Raw genomic sequence first — 15,945 nt, forward strand, 5'->3', positions numbered from 1 at the left:
ACAACAAGGCTTTGATTAACAAATTACTGAATCAAAATCTTCTGTTGAGATTTAAAAATTACTTTGGAGGAATCTGCTACCCTATTTGACTTCATACTGCTTTATTTGGGAAAAAACAAAATGAGAAATAACCACTGGCCCCTTAAGCACTTCACTGTGGCACTGTCACATACTCACTGTAGGCAACCACTGTGATTATTAGTTTTATGTCACAAGGTCATGTCAATTCAGCTGTGATTCAATTCTCATGGGCCAGAATCATATTTTTTTCTAGTTTTTAGACAGCAGAGATCTCACCATTTCTGATGGGCTGTTTGGTAGAGAAACTAAACAGAATTTTATCAAAGTATCCCTCCAAAGCTCCTTAATTTTGCTTTCAGTCACAGAATGGAACTGATAGTAGTCTTTTTTTCTCTACAAAGACACACCAGACTACATATCTTTTAAATTATTTTATTTCTGTATAAGCTAAAAGGAAATTTACACACTTAAATCTCAAAAGACCTGGGGCATGCATATTAACCTTGTTAGAGGTTCTTCTACATCTCTCTTTTTTTCCATAGGAATTTCCCCAAACATTTACAACCCATAGTCTTTTACTGTATATACAGCCTAAACCATAGCAATCTATGATTATGTCATTTTACACTGTGCAAAATCCTCAAACAAAATAGTGGTATAATAGAACAAAATAAAATCAATAACAGGTAAGTTTCATTGCAAGACATTCATATAATTTTGGTCCTTCTCCAAATCAAACTGATTAAAGCAGACACAATCATTTTCTAATACAACCCCTCCCAATCATCTGACAATGATCCATCCCTATTAACAGAACAGCAACTGATGAAAGTACCTTATAAAAGGCCGTACAGTGATATGCCAGATTGAAAAGATTAAAACAGTCCCAAATCTTCAGCAACAGCCTTTTTTTTTTTTTAAAGATCTGAACCAAACCCACCACAAAATAAAATAAAATAAAATAAAATAAAGTGACCTTTGGAGCTCACTTGTAATAGCAAAAGTAATTCAATGTGTTAGACAAAATTAAGAGGATATTCAATGCAATCTGAAAAACACCTGAAGGGGATTTCACAGACAGTGAAGATTTGAGTTTTTAATTTTCTTTTTTTTTTTTAATTTTAAAAGTTTTGTAAGAAGGACACCACCAGTGTATTTCACAAAGACATAAATGTATACACCCCAGCAACACAAAAAGAATAAATCTTCAAAAATGTTCACCCCCAATTATTTACATTTTTCTAATATAAATTTAGGACTTCAGTATGTAAATAAATATACATTACTATGTATATCTTTCTAGTGCTGCTTACCAACAAATCAGCTGAACTTGAAATTTGTTTTTTGTTTTTATTTTTTTTAAATTAAAGGAAGTATGCTTTTGGTGGTGGGAAGGGAAAAGAAGGAAGGAAAAATCAATGGAAACTGTCCAATTCACATCACTTATCAGTCTGCCTTCTCATGGCAGCTTGCTGAAGGTGTTAGTGTAGTTGGGAACATCAACACCTTGGCGTGCATGAAGGTTAAGTCGGGAAGGCTAGCAATCACCTTGGCGGCCTCTTCACTCAGACGTTCTTCTCTTTTAGGCTTCCTGTTTACAGAAGAAAAAGAAAAGTATGTTAATCACTTTGTTGTCAATGGGGAAAATCTGCTCTATGGTACAAACCAGCAGCCTACAAAAAATTTCAGTTGTACTACTCCTACTAGTCACGGATGTTCTCTGTCCATCCCCAGTTCTGACTTGTATTTGCTCAACACACAGCAGCTTTTTCAGGATTCTTCTTCTGTCAAATGCTACTACAAGGGCAGTTATGTTTCTGCCTAAGTGAGTAGTACACATTTTTCATTTCTGAAAACACCTTACAACTTTGCTTAGTTATTAAAAGTCTACAATTTACAAATATTACTAAAGGGGGACAATAAACCTGAGGTCACAGATCCACTTTGCTTAACAGGGCTTTCTTTATTCTCTATGAAAATATAAAAATTAAAACATAGAATAAAATGTGTCTGACCTGAATCTTGGCTAAAAATTTCAACTTTGGGCTTTGTTGGTTTCCATCAGGGAATTCCAGAAAAAGAGAAAGTCCTCTATGTAAAAACACCCAGACTTTGTCCTTCTGGGATTCAGAGAGAGAGAGCCCATTAGCAGCAGCACTGAGGATGATTTCTCCTGCTGAGGATGTTCAAAGAGCAGAGGGAGAGAGGCAGTCTCTAGGGTAACCAGGGATGAAACCATACAGGGTTTTACAGGTTATGATCAACAGGAGACCAGGAGGTAGTAGTGGAGGCATATAGACAAAGGACCAATGCTTTCTGAGCTGGTGAGTTGAGGCTGCTAGCATCACTGGAAATTCTAAATGATCTTCAAAAGTTGCTCAGTAAAAGCACATTATTGTAATTCAATCTGCAGGGTATTTCAAGATACTAATTGTATTAAAGAATATTTGCAAAGAGATCCTTATTTTTTTTAAGTTTCTGATTTTAAATGAATGATAATCTTTCTTTGGTTGAAAAAGAAAAGTAGGAGCCAAGCTAATTAGCAAATGGCTAATCAATTTCTTTCTGCCGAGTAATTTCTTTTATTTCCTCCTTGAATCTGGGGAAGAGGGAGAGAAGAGGGTAGGAAAAGTACATACAAAACAAAACTATCACAGGCCACCACTTCATACCTAAACTTGATCCTTCTATACTACTTCATGACTCCTTAATCCAAGATGAAATCAAAAGGCTTTGTAGGGTGACTAGAAAAGTCAACACCAGATTATTAGGGCCAAAAGGTGAAACAAAAGTGCAAGAAGTCTATTAGAACTGCCACCAGAGACACTAGGAACTGTATCAGTAGATAAACTCCTGAACTGAGCTTCCACTGCAGTGTGAAAAGGAGACTTATCCAAGGTTCTGCAGATTAAAGCCCCTACAACTAAATGTTTGAATAGATTGCTTCATCTGAAGGGAGAAGAAACAGAGGAAAAGTGCTGAGAGGAAGGAGAAAGGGTATTTCTCCCTCAGGATCACCTCACACTACTGCTGGAGATGGTCCTACCATTTTCTCTAAGTCTCCACCTTTTAACAATTACTTGGGGATGACTGGAAGTATTATATTTTAAGATATTAACTAAAAGCATATGGCTTATAGTGTATGTGTTTAATTTGTAATCATTTTATACACTAACATAATACAAGGCTATTTAGAGACTGTGAGAGAAAAGAACCTTAAGAATTGCAAACAAAGTTGCATTGTTGTCTTTTTTCAAAGTCTTTGGCAATGTGCAGGGGGTGACCTAATTTTGCCCTATTCATTCAGGTTCTCCAGGTACAACACTTCCCAAATCTCTAGCTAAGATCTATCCTCAGGTTTTATTTTGTTTGGTTTTTTTTTGTTGTTTTTTTGGAGAACAAAGCTCTTTTTTGCTATTTGAACCTTTAACGTTTCTTAATAACAAAAACTTTTAAGTATTTTATCTTAAATAAAATACTTAAATTTATTTTATTATAAGGCAATTTTATTATAAACTCTGGTTTTGAAATACTGTTTTTTATATTTAAAAGTATTCTAGTGAAAAACTATAAATGGAAGATCATTATGGCAGTGAAAATATATACATTAACACGTATTTTGTTGCTTCCCAATTGAGGAAAACAAGATGTTTATGAGTGTATCAAACATCACATACAAAAAAATCTTCTTACTTGCAGTTCATACCACATGTGCTTAATTTTCACTGTAAGGAGTTGATGTTTAGTCATGACAGCTGCCAATGACAGTGATGATACTACTGTTAGGATTCTAAAGCCACGATATCTCTTCTTCATCAACAACTGATTCAAAACATAACATGAGAAATGTGTGTATGTGGGTACACACATATATGTATGCATACATGTAAATTCCACAGCTAAACTATAGTGCAAACAAATGATCTTTTACTAAAACCCAAACCAAAAGAGTATAATAAATCTATTTAATTTGTAGACATTTAAAATAAAAAGCAAGTTGACTCAAAGTGGAAAATCTCTCCAAATTTAAGTCAACCTCTACAAAAAATGCATCATTTAGTTTAAAAGTCCAGCTAAATGGGGGTGGGAGGGAAGAATCCCAACGATGTGGGCAAGAATCTATAGTGAATGAGTCTAAACCATTAACTTATTAAAGTCACTGACTAATTGCCAGCATCCCACCAATATAAACAGGGGAAGAAAAGTTTGGGGATATCTGGGACCCCGCTCCCCTAAAGAAAAAATACAGGATGGTATTCTACAGCCCCCAGGCCAATAGAATTCCTTGTATGGTAGTTGTTGCTCAACAAACATGGCTCTCAAATGTAAAGAAACAAAATCCAAGTGAACCAACCCTACAGCAGTAAGATCTCTAAGCTGTGGATCTCTCCTCTACTCCCCCCAAAAATAAATAAAAGCATTTAACTGATTTGAATACTAACAGGACCATGAGATTTATAGAGTTGTGAATGACATGAGAACTGGCTGTAAGAAACACTTCATTAAAAAGAAGTATTTTCTTAAAAGACTTCTACATGATAAAAACTCAATTGAGAATTTCAAGTATTTTGATCAATGCTGTATTTCAGAAATTGAACCAGCTGAAATAAAAGTAGATGCCTACTGACAAAGTAATGGCTAAATAAACTGTGATATCTGAATGAAATGAAATGTTATTGTACTATTAAGAAAAAATGACTAAACAAAAGAGAAGCAAAGGAAGATGTACGACAGGTACAAAATTTAAAACTATATAGACATGATTAAAACAATCAAAATGAAATGTGAAATTATAACAACCAAGCTGGGCCCCAAAGAAGAAATGTGACAATGCATTTCCCTCTCTTCCTTGTGAAGGTGGAGGACCCCCGCTGTGGAATACTACATGAAATATCAGATTTTTTGATGTGTTGGTCAGTTTTGCTGAAAAACTAACCCTCCCTCCCCTGCCTTTTCTCCTTTTATCCTTTACTATGAAAGATCTCTATCTGGGAGGAGAGGTACAGGGTAATTCTGTGAAATGACAGTGATGTAAAAAGAAAAGAATAAGAACAAATGCAAAGTGGCAAATGCTTTTCATTTTATTGCAGCAGCTCATGTGAGGGCTGTAGTGACCACAGGCAGACAAAAAGCACCAGACATACCTCTGTAAAGCAGGAAAAAGACAATGACCACAGAGACTAACGCACACAATGGGTATTTCATGAAATTCAATAAAGACACGCTAAGAGAAAAGAGAAGGGGCACTTCATCTGAAATCAGTAGCTCTAAGTCTGGAGAAGATGGGGCATCATCTTAAGCTTCCACTCAGCTAGAATGACAGAGATGCCTAAGAGTAAGAATTTATTTACCTTATCTAAATATTACCTTACTTCAAAAAAAAAAAAAAAGATTTTCAATTAGACAATCTCACATTTAAATGCACCTATACACAATCCTGGATCAGTAACATTGTACTTCAAATACATACAAGAGAATTCTATTTTCATACATTTCCAACATACTAAAGTCCCATACTTACAAAGAGCCGTATGTTTCCACTGCCAACACAGCCTTTGGAGACATTTCTATTGTATTCTAAGAGAAACAATGCTCTCAATACTCTGCTGAACATGATGCACCCCCAACCTGCTCTTGCTTGTTAAGATCTACCACACCAAATGACTGAACGAATTATGGTATATCAACGTAAAATGGAATAGCACTGCCCTGTAAGAAAAGAATTACGAGACACTTACAAAGACCTGTATGAACCTGATGCAGAGTGAAGTGAGCAGATGCAGGAAAGCAACTGAGACACTAACAGCACTGTAAAGACAAACACCTTGGAGGGATCTATGAACTACCATTAATACAGAGACCATCTGTGCCTTCAGGTGAGGATGAAGCATACGCCACCCCTGGGGAGACAGGGGATGGACCCAAAATACATGTAAAAATTTGTTTTTGTTTGACAATTCAAATCTGTTACATGGGTCAGAAGCAATCACAGACAAGGATAGTTTTGAAAGTTAAATGATGAATTTATTAAATACCTGAAAAGAAAAGCCAAGTTTGACATAATAGGGATATGGAGTTTCATATATAACCTTTTTCTGGTTTCAAAAAGTATATGAAAATGCTAATTTTATACGTTTCTTGTTAAGTTCAGAATAAACAAAATGCAAAAAAAAAAAAAAAAAAAGAGAGCCACCTCCTAAAAAATCTGGGAAGTTGAGTCCCTTCTGCAAGTGTATGACTGAGGACTGGGGGAAAGGAGTATGTGGGGAGGGATGTACTCCTACCATCCCAAAACATAGATTCACAGTGGGGAAAAAACTATTATCACAGAATCCTGGGCTGTAAAGGACCTATGTAGAAGGCCATTAGTTCAATAAATCTTTTTTAAAATTTCTCCTATAATACATCAAAAAAGTTGTTGTTCAACCTTTACAGGAAGACCTCCTGACGAGAGGAAGGTGCATGGGAAGAATCTTATTGCCTCCTGAGTCAGCTCACTCTACTTTTGCAAAATTCTTGCTGTTAGGCAATTTTGTCCTAAGCTCAAACCTAAATTTGCCTATCCATAACTTTCAATCCAATCCAACAAGCATTCAGTGTCTGTTATGTGTTAGGCACAATGCCAGGTGCAGTGGCTATGAGATGCTGGCAGATAAATACATGCACCATAACTTGAAGAGGACAGAGGTGTCCTGTCACTCACAACTATGGTGACTGGCACAGATTTCCTGTAGTAGATTTCAAATGAGAGTGAAAGTGATTAGGCCGTACATCTAGGAAGGTGACACAGTTTGTGCAAAGGCACAGATGCAGGGGATGGGATTCCAAGCTGTGGAAACAGTGAGGATGTTTGCAGGAACTGAGATGGGAATCTAGGGCTTTAAATGCAGCTGTTGGTTCTGGATGGGCAAGCAAAGCAGATCTCATTTTTCTCTCATCTAGCAGTTCTTCAGACATCATTTTGGTCTCTCCTTGGGATGCTCTCCTACCCACTGATGTCTGTCTTCAGATGGGGCTGGGCAGGTCTCAGTGTCTCCCTGGGTCTGGATTCTATGATCCTCAATGCGTTCACACTGTTGATTCGAATGCAAATTGTAGCCTATGCTACTCCCACAGCTTTTCTGGACAAGCTACGTCTAGCCATGCCTCTTATACATAGTACTTAGTTTCCAAAAATCAACCTCACAAGTATAGGAGGTTGTGTATTCATATTAAATTTCCTCTCATTTGATTTGGTCCACCTAACAATCTAGCCAGCCTGTATTTTTGATACACTCATCATCCAGTGCAATGCTATCCTTCTCAGCTATGTCTTATCTGCAAATCTGATACAGCACTACATCTATGCCTTTATCCAAGTCACTGACAATAACGATACCTAATATTCACATAGTTCTTTTCAAGGTTGGCAAACTTCTCTCTCTCTCTCTTCAGACATATACACACACATTCTAATTTGCCCCTTAGAAGCAACCTCATTTTATTATTATTATTCTAATTATATTATTGAAACCCACTGAATATAGCCTGGGGCCAAAATAAAGAGCACGAATAATTTTAAATTGTAGGAAAAATAGGAGCTATCTCTGGGAAATCAGATATGACAATAAATATTTGCTGACTTGACCTTGTGCTCATTCTATTTATTGATAGCAGATTTTAAGTTTATTTGCTTGTGAAACTTACTCAATTTGGACATATGTGGATAGAACCGTAACAGTATAACTTCATTACAGGTATGAGTAAGAAGGTTTGAAACAGTAATTCTCACATTTAATTCATAAGCTGGTGAAGATGACAGTAAAACACCCAAACAATATTTTTAAAGTGAGTTGAAATGTAGCAAGTAGGAGCAAACAACATTTCAAGGAGACATGTAAGAATGACTTAAAAGAACACATCACAGACATGCCCTGGGCAGGCAGTGCAGCAATCATAAAGACAACAGACATTTTATAAAAGCTTTCAACCAACTCTAAGCCTAAGGCAGAGCTGAAAACAAAATTTTGTAAAAACCAGTTTCAAAATCAAACAACCATCCTCACACCTGGACACTGTGAAAATGAGTGCTACCTGCTCCTGTGTGACCACCAACCACTACCATCAGAGAATCCTCAGTTACAATGAATGGCAATGTCCACGTATCCAAGAGTACATATGAAGATTGGTAAGTGGCTTTACTTGAGATACACAGGGTGCATGGCACCAAACTCTGACAGTCCTAAGACAGATAGGTCTGCAAGTAAATAATTTTGAGATGATTTCTCTGATTGAGGTAGGACATTATAGAATTACACAGTATGACTTACGGTTGTAATTGTGTAACAGAGTCCACTTAAATCTTAGTATCAGAATAAAATAACTTATCACACTAGCATAATATTGTTTTCTTCCTTTTCTCTCTTCAAAAATGTTTCAAAACTAGTGAATACAGGTGCTGGACTAATATGCAGGTCATGGCAATTTTTTTAAAACTGTAGGAAAAACAGGAGCTATCTTTGATGAAGGTTAATGTTAGAGAATTTTGGTCAAATTTTTCATAGCAGAACACTAAAATAAATGAACATCTGTACTCTCAGCCTTCTTTTCCATTAGATATGAAAAAAGTACTAACTTGTTCACGTATAACACAGACCATACTCAGAAGTACGCTCATAATCACTGCCTGTTTTAGATTTAAAAGGCTTAGGCTATTCCTTCCAAAAATTCCAGCTAGGTGTAAACATTTCTAATTTTATATGATGACTAGTTTTATGTGGGGAAAAAAGTTCGCATATTGATCTTTGAGTCATATAAGCTAACACGCCTTTAGGAATAATGTCTCTAATATTCATATGAAATTTCTGAATAAATTACTTTTATTGAGATCAATGAAACCTTTCAAATCTCTAAGCTTATTGTCAATACATCTCCCATTAATCTTTCTGCCTCTTTCCCAATCTACTCTACTTACTGAGGTAACTCCTTTAGGCATACTTAATTAAATCCTACATTTAATTGTAGGATTTAATAGAAGTGGTTTATGGGAGGTTGTAATGAAAATGTGAAATTCCCTGCTTGGTTCCTGAACAAAGATGGTTATATTTACATAAATAAAGTTTCTAATGCTATCTGATTAAAGTTATTTTTTCCTCTGTCCTTTAATTTCAAGGATGATCAATAATCAGAATAGGGTTTGGGTATAAGTAAACCTTTAACATGTAAAAAGAACATGTAAAATGTCTTTAAACTTGCTTGGCTATGACCAAACAGGTTTTATTTTTTATCACTGATTTAAAATCAAAATGTTTCCTTTCAAGCATCATTTGTTCTAGTCAATGTACAAACTACTGGTACATTTCAGCTAGACTGTCTTCCTTACATGAGAGACACAGCACTCACAGTGTCAGACCTGAAATCAGGAAGACTAAGGTTTAAATTTCACTTTAGACGCTTTTGACTCCCTCAGTTTCCTCACCTATAAAATGAAGGAGATATGAATCTGATGGACTCTAAAGTCAATTTCAAATCCAAATCTTCAGTCTAATTGATTCCTAAACTGTAAAATAGGTATAATATCTGCAGTACCAATCTCATAGGGTTGTTATGAGGCTCAAATGAGAAGAAATTAATTTATTACACTATTTTGCAAAACTTAAAATGCTATAAAATGTTAGTTATCATTACTCATCTAACCTACCTCTGGCAAATAAGAGAGCAGGACACTAATTTTGATAGTGGACTAAAATTTATCCTGAACCATCTTTATTTCTTGCCTGGGTTCCTTTTGTGACCAGATAATGGTGGCTTGGGGTAGCTACATTTGGTCATTTAAATTTCCAACTTTCATTTACTTATACAGTTTGCAACCAATAATTTAATTCCTCAAACAAAGAAATACTGGGCTATCAAAGTTTTGGGATTATTGTTTGTTTAGGTAAGAAGTTCAATATATGCTAAAAAACTCAATAAGCTGTAAAAATGATGATAGGAAAAACCCAAAAACTTTTCGCCAACTCAATCCCAAAATATCCTATAGAACGGGAAAATATGAAAGGAAGTTCTTGAAGCGATAAGGTTTGGAAAGTTTTCTAGTATATAGAACTGTTCTGTAGCTTTTTTGAAGAGCTAAAATAAGGCAAGTCAATCATGAGGTTTAGAGCTCCTCCTAATGGTTCAAAAATAAACTTTCATTGCTGGCAATTTCAAAACTTTCCAAATCATTATCATTAATAGGACAAAATAATTAGGAAAAGAATATCAAACTAAAATTCTAATAAGGAAGGAACCATTTGGAAAAAATGAACAATTAAAAGATATCCCAAAAGTCTAAAAAAATCCAGTTTTATTTAATACAGAGTTTTATTAATTCTACATACTCCCCTTACACATTCCGCCAAACAGCACAAGTCTGATAAAAATGGTTAAAACAATATGGGGAAAAACAATATGTAGATTAAAAATTCAACTTGGGCTTTTGAGAGGGTGTCCTCTGCAGATATTAACAGCATACCTAGAATCTTAAAATGATTATACACATGAGTGGAGTTCTGATTGGCAATGTGATGCCAAAATTTAGAGGCAAATATGTATAAGACAAAGGTTTTGATGACTATTTTCAGAGGACTTAAAAATCAAATGAAAAAAGTTTGGTGTAAATGATAAACTTGGGATTTGCTATGCAGGTAGAATGTGTTCATTTTTAGAACAACAGCATTAATTCTTGATAAGAAGGGTGCACAAGAGATGGAAGGCAAATGTCTCCCTTTAAATAATGTTGATGAATCATTAATCTTTTGTAGAACAGCCAATATAAGAATTCAATATGATTATTCCTGCAGTGGTACTTTCTTTCATTGACAGATAACTTCTTGAGTATTGGTTTAAGTATTACTATAAAAGACTGTTGCCTTGCTGAAGAAGTTTTTGAGTTGCCATAGAAACCTAAAAAGGGACCAACAGAGTGCTTTAAAATGACTTTAGTAGATACTCTTTTAGTCTCCTGCTTTTTCTACAATCCATGACCCTTAAGAGTTTTCATGAAGTCAAGAAAAAAAAATTTCCCCTTCCCCAAATCCACTGGTTTTCAAAACAGCATATTCTGAAAGTAGCCAGGAAAGCTGGGTGTTATTTTACCTGTTTCAGTCAGGTAAAAGGGATACAAGGGCAAGGTTCAGGTGAATTTGGGAAAAGGCAAAAAGGTATGGAAAACAGATTTCCATGTCTAATTTAATACACAATATTTAGCTTGGTGGGCAAAGGGAGGTAGAAGAGCACCTAATTCCCAAATTTGGAAGAGTCAATACTGACAAGTTTAAAAGAAGTCCACAAATATTAGTCAAATAACCTGATTATAATCTTTCATTCCCTCATAAAAAGAGATAATCATCATATAACTAGATAAGTTACTTTCAGAGATTTATTTAATATTTCTAATTCATAGAATTTAGTATATTGTCACCTATTAGATAACTTCCATACAAGTTATATCTTAAAATAGTAACTACATTTTTTGAAACATGTCTTTTCATTTCAGTTTTCCTTTGTTCAATATGGAACCTAAATAAGTGGTTCATATTTATGATTTCCAATAAACAATCCTTATCTCAAGAGGGTTAGTAGGTTACCACAATTTACCTGGTAGATGTGCTTGTCTTCTCTACTGTGGACATGAGTTTCGCAAATGCATCAGTCACTTTAATGCTTGAGTTGGCGGTTTCCAGTTTTGAAGTTGTCAACTCATACAACTCTGGATCCACACCTTATAGTATAAAATGACAGTCAGTGATGGCAGGATGCAAAATGTGTCAATCAGCCACAATCCAAGATGCAAAAGGATTAATTCTGTAAACATCTGAATAATTTACAATCACCACAAATTATTTTCAGAATAATATACTATTACATTTCTCATTATAACCTTTACTCTTAATGCAAGAAATTATACTTTTCTGCAAATTTGGGTATAAACGATTTTATCAGAATAGTTTAAAAAATGCTGATTGGTAGGCTTAAAAATGCCAATTCTGATTTATTTGGAATCCTAAGAGATACCTTCCCACACTTTAATATCCTATATATATATCATTTATAATGCACAATATAAATTAAATAGTCTCTTAAAACTTTTCTTCAGGAGATGAGAAAGAATGGACAGAAATCAAATCTCAACTTATAGCATCAGATTTAGAAATATAATATTTAGAAATATAATATTTAGAAATTATAATATTTATTTAGATCTAAATAAGCTGAACTTATGTTCAGGAAAATAATTTTAGTTGTTTACATCAGAATATGAGTTCATTCATGGCAAAGTGGGTTTGTGCATTTAGTACATTCCCTGGAACACAGAAGGTGTTTAATAAATGCTTACTGATAAATTTGATTAAAAGAGATACTGGTCTAACAGTAAATAATGATTCCTAAAAAGGGGTTACTTTGAAAAACAGTGATCAGCTAACACTGGTAGCATTCAGAACTGCCCTTTAGTTAAGAGCAGGCAGAGGTGAAATAACCTCCACAGAAATAACCTCTGCTTCAGTAACTGTTGCTAGTGCATTTAATCTGTCTTGGTTGTAAGTTGTGGCAGTATTTTTTGAAATTATGATTAAATGATTAATACTTAAAATATTTTTTTTCCTTGGGGCAATCTGACAAAGTTTTTTTGTCCTTCTTCCTCATTCATAAAGCACTGTTAATATGACATGCATTTTGCATTCCCAAATTACAAGCAATTACTGAACAAGATAATGGAAAACCAGAAATTATATTGTATTAAGTCTACTTTTTAATATTGTTCAGCAGACTTTTAAAAATAGATCTCAGATGTTCACAAAACCCAAACAAGCAAAAGCAGCAAGCCCCATAGTTTCCATTTCCAATGAGGGAGGAAGGCTATAGAAAATGCAAGAACTCTCACAAGTTCTTGGGATCCCATTAAGGTATATGGCATATTATTTCAAAGTACATTGTAGACCTATTCTTAGAGACTTCTGCATTCATCTAGGGTTACAGTTAGAATTCTGGGGTTACTTTGGAATCTAAGTTAATGTTCATTGTAGCATGCTGCTGGTTCTATGGAAAAATTATATCCTGACTGGCAACACAAATGTGTGAGAGAAAGCTTGGCTGGTTTTGACAAGTTGAATAAAAGTAATATTGGTTGCTTTACTGTCAAACAGTAAAACAGGAGATTTTTAAAAATTATATGGTTATTTCTCAAAACACAGTAGAACTACAATATAGATATAAGTGGAGAATAACTTCAATAGAACCTTAATGAGGTCTGTATATAACTCAAGTTAACCCATCAAATTCTATGCCAACCTCCTAAATAAGTCTTACACACAAAATAATAATTGCAAGCTAAGACAATATGACTTTCCCAGAAACAAGTCGGAAAAAAAAATGCAAGCAAGTGGTGAAATGACCTACCAAGGAAGGTGTTTATAAATGTTTCTTGATGACAAGTTTTGAACAAAAACCCAAACAGCAAATAAATAAGCCAAAATTGGATTTAGAGTAACCAAATGCATAGAGCAGCTAGCATAATTATGAGAATACTTATAGAAGTATAATAATAGGTAAAAAATAATGTAGTCTATGTTAATTGTGCTAAAATGCACTTCCTTTATTACAGTTATGAGACTGTTAAGCCTGCCCTCCAGGATGCTCTTTTGGCTCTCAGCACTGGACATTAAGCTGAGTTATCAGCTCACTTCTGCATTTCTTTATGAATTCCTATTATTTGTGCTCCTATGGATGATTTTTAAATGAGAGTTTGGATTATAATTAAATTTTAAAAAAGATTGTTAGGAATTCAAAAGAAAAATATAGTGAGCTCATTTAAATTATAATTCAAAATTATGAGGCAATGAAGCTCAGGGGAGCTCATTTCATCCCAAGGAAGCTGCATGACTTCTAGCTTTCCCTGGTAATCAATGAAACTAAATGCATGGTTGTGGGTTCATCGGGTGTCCTCCAATGGCTCACTGATGCATACTGGCAAGTCCACTGAAGCAATGCATTTAGAAGTAATTCAAAATGAAAGACAAACAATTCTGAAACAAACACTGTATTGGTTTTCACAAGTTTGCAAAATCTTAAAAGCAAATGAAAACAGTAATGAATCACCTGGATTCCAGAGTATCATTGTACCAATTGGCAGCAGTAAGATCTACTAATGAATGAGCAGATCTTGTGGGCCAGGAAAAACGTGGGGTCACACCTCAGCCACCCTTTTCAGGTCCTTCCTATTTACTAGAACTTCCCCTTGATTGGGGATGGGGTGGTGTCAGTTCTTAAGCATCTCTTGTGGAGCAGGACATGTTTAAGTACTAGGGTGGCTAGGAGAAGGGTATCAAAAGGGGTCAAGGGTAACTCTCTATCCATAGGTTTGAGTCACCAATGCTGTCCTGTGACTAGCTGGTAGGACAACCAGACCACAAGTTGAGGTAACAGAAACTCAGTGAAAACTATCTTAAAGAAAATGTGACCATAAAAACATTACAATGTTCATCTTTTATTTAGTTAGGAAATGACAAAATACATTTGTCCTTTGGTTAATGGACTGAAATTCAGCAGGGCTGAACATTCCTTTTACAGGCATTTTCCAATATTTTTTCTTGGTTTCTAGGTTTTCACATCCCATAGGCAACTGTCTTCCTACTATTCTGTGACAACACTTTTCCTTGGAGGTAACAGCATACTTGCTATTTAAGAAATAACTACATAAAAACTATAATAGAGATCCATGTGTCAATTATATAACTGAACAACAGGCTCCAATATTTTGGAACCTAATTCTACATTAGCAGCACCAAAGTACATGTAATTATCTGAACGCCAGAATTTGCAAAAACACCGTAATCACACGCACCAACAATGTCAAAGATGCGCACGTGATTGTACTTAGATTTTTTAGCTGGCTTTATAGGATATGCCTTAAAAACCAGCATACAAAGTCTCACATCTTTCATAAGTGGAATGGGAGAAATCATTAACATACTGAGTCATTAAGATGATTAAAATTTTCATTCCTAAAAGCTACCTTCAGCCCAATAACATTACACTTTGCCTTTAAAAATACTTCAAATTATGTTACTTGTAGCTTGGTACTGCAAAATAACTAAGAGAAGACAGATGAAAGGGGAAAAAAAAAGTATTAGAAAGACATCATAGAAGAATATGATAAAATTATTTTTCTTGCTTATAGGAAAGTCAAGTGCCATGATCATGCTATTAGTAACAAATTAGATCATAGTTGTGGTTTTAACACTCTGCTGACCTGGGATGGTGGTGGTGCTGCTAGAGCTACTGTCATCCACGGGCCCAAAGAAATCAAGGTTCAGGAGAGTGGAACCTCCACTAGCTTGGAATTCAGTGACCGTGGTGGTAGGCAGCCATACAGAAGGTAAGCCAAGGGAGGAGGGGTTATGTGTAAAAAGGGGTAAGACACACACTTGAACATGCAAGTTATAATTAGTACTCATTATACAATTTAAAAATCAACATGAAAACAATGCTTACAGAATTAGTTTGTTATATCTAAAGACAATGACAACTTAACTCAATGTACATTTTCTCATGTACAATGCAAGTTATTAAACACTAGTAATTTTGCAGTTAGAAAGAAAAGATTTATTTCAATTAAAAAAAATGGAGTCATATCAAAAAGACCCAGGTAAATCTGCCTGTTAAAGGGAAACAATACTGTAATTTCAGTCCATCGTAAATTCATCATTATACATGCCCAAACCAGTCTTTCAAGTTAGTAATACTGGTTCATAATTAGTGACTTAAAAATCTGACAAATTTATTTGCCAGTTTCAGACTACAAATCAATATGGTGACTTAGTTTAAAATACTCTATGTGGTCCCGGATGCCACAATTGCCCTACCCTGTTATGCACAACTTCAAGTTGTACTGTTCCCCTTTAACTC

The 15,945-nt window shown here is 34.9% G+C and overlaps 1 protein-coding gene across 2 annotated transcripts in view; it reads right to left on the reverse strand.

The window, feature by feature from the left end:
* Positions 1-439: 439 nt before the first annotated feature.
* Positions 440-15,945, reverse strand: part of AFTPH (aftiphilin) — a 93,742-nt gene continuing 78,236 nt past the window's right edge. Inside the window, exons 8-10 of one of the 2 annotated variants that reach the window (XM_072635410.1) lie at positions 15,290-15,373; positions 11,638-11,761; positions 440-1,612 (exon numbers count right to left, since the gene is read on the reverse strand). In XM_072635410.1, coding sequence (XP_072491511.1) covers positions 1,468-1,612; positions 11,638-11,761; positions 15,290-15,373 — 353 coding nt within the window. In that variant the 3' untranslated portion in view covers positions 440-1,467. The remainder of the gene's footprint in view (positions 1,613-11,637; positions 11,762-15,289; positions 15,374-15,945) is intronic. The other variant, XM_072635411.1, reaches the window with a different exon arrangement.

The sequence above is a fragment of the Notamacropus eugenii genome, chromosome 1, assembly GCF_028372415.1.
Source record: "Notamacropus eugenii isolate mMacEug1 chromosome 1, mMacEug1.pri_v2, whole genome shotgun sequence".
Classification (NCBI taxonomy): Eukaryota; Metazoa; Chordata; class Mammalia; order Diprotodontia; family Macropodidae; genus Notamacropus; species Notamacropus eugenii.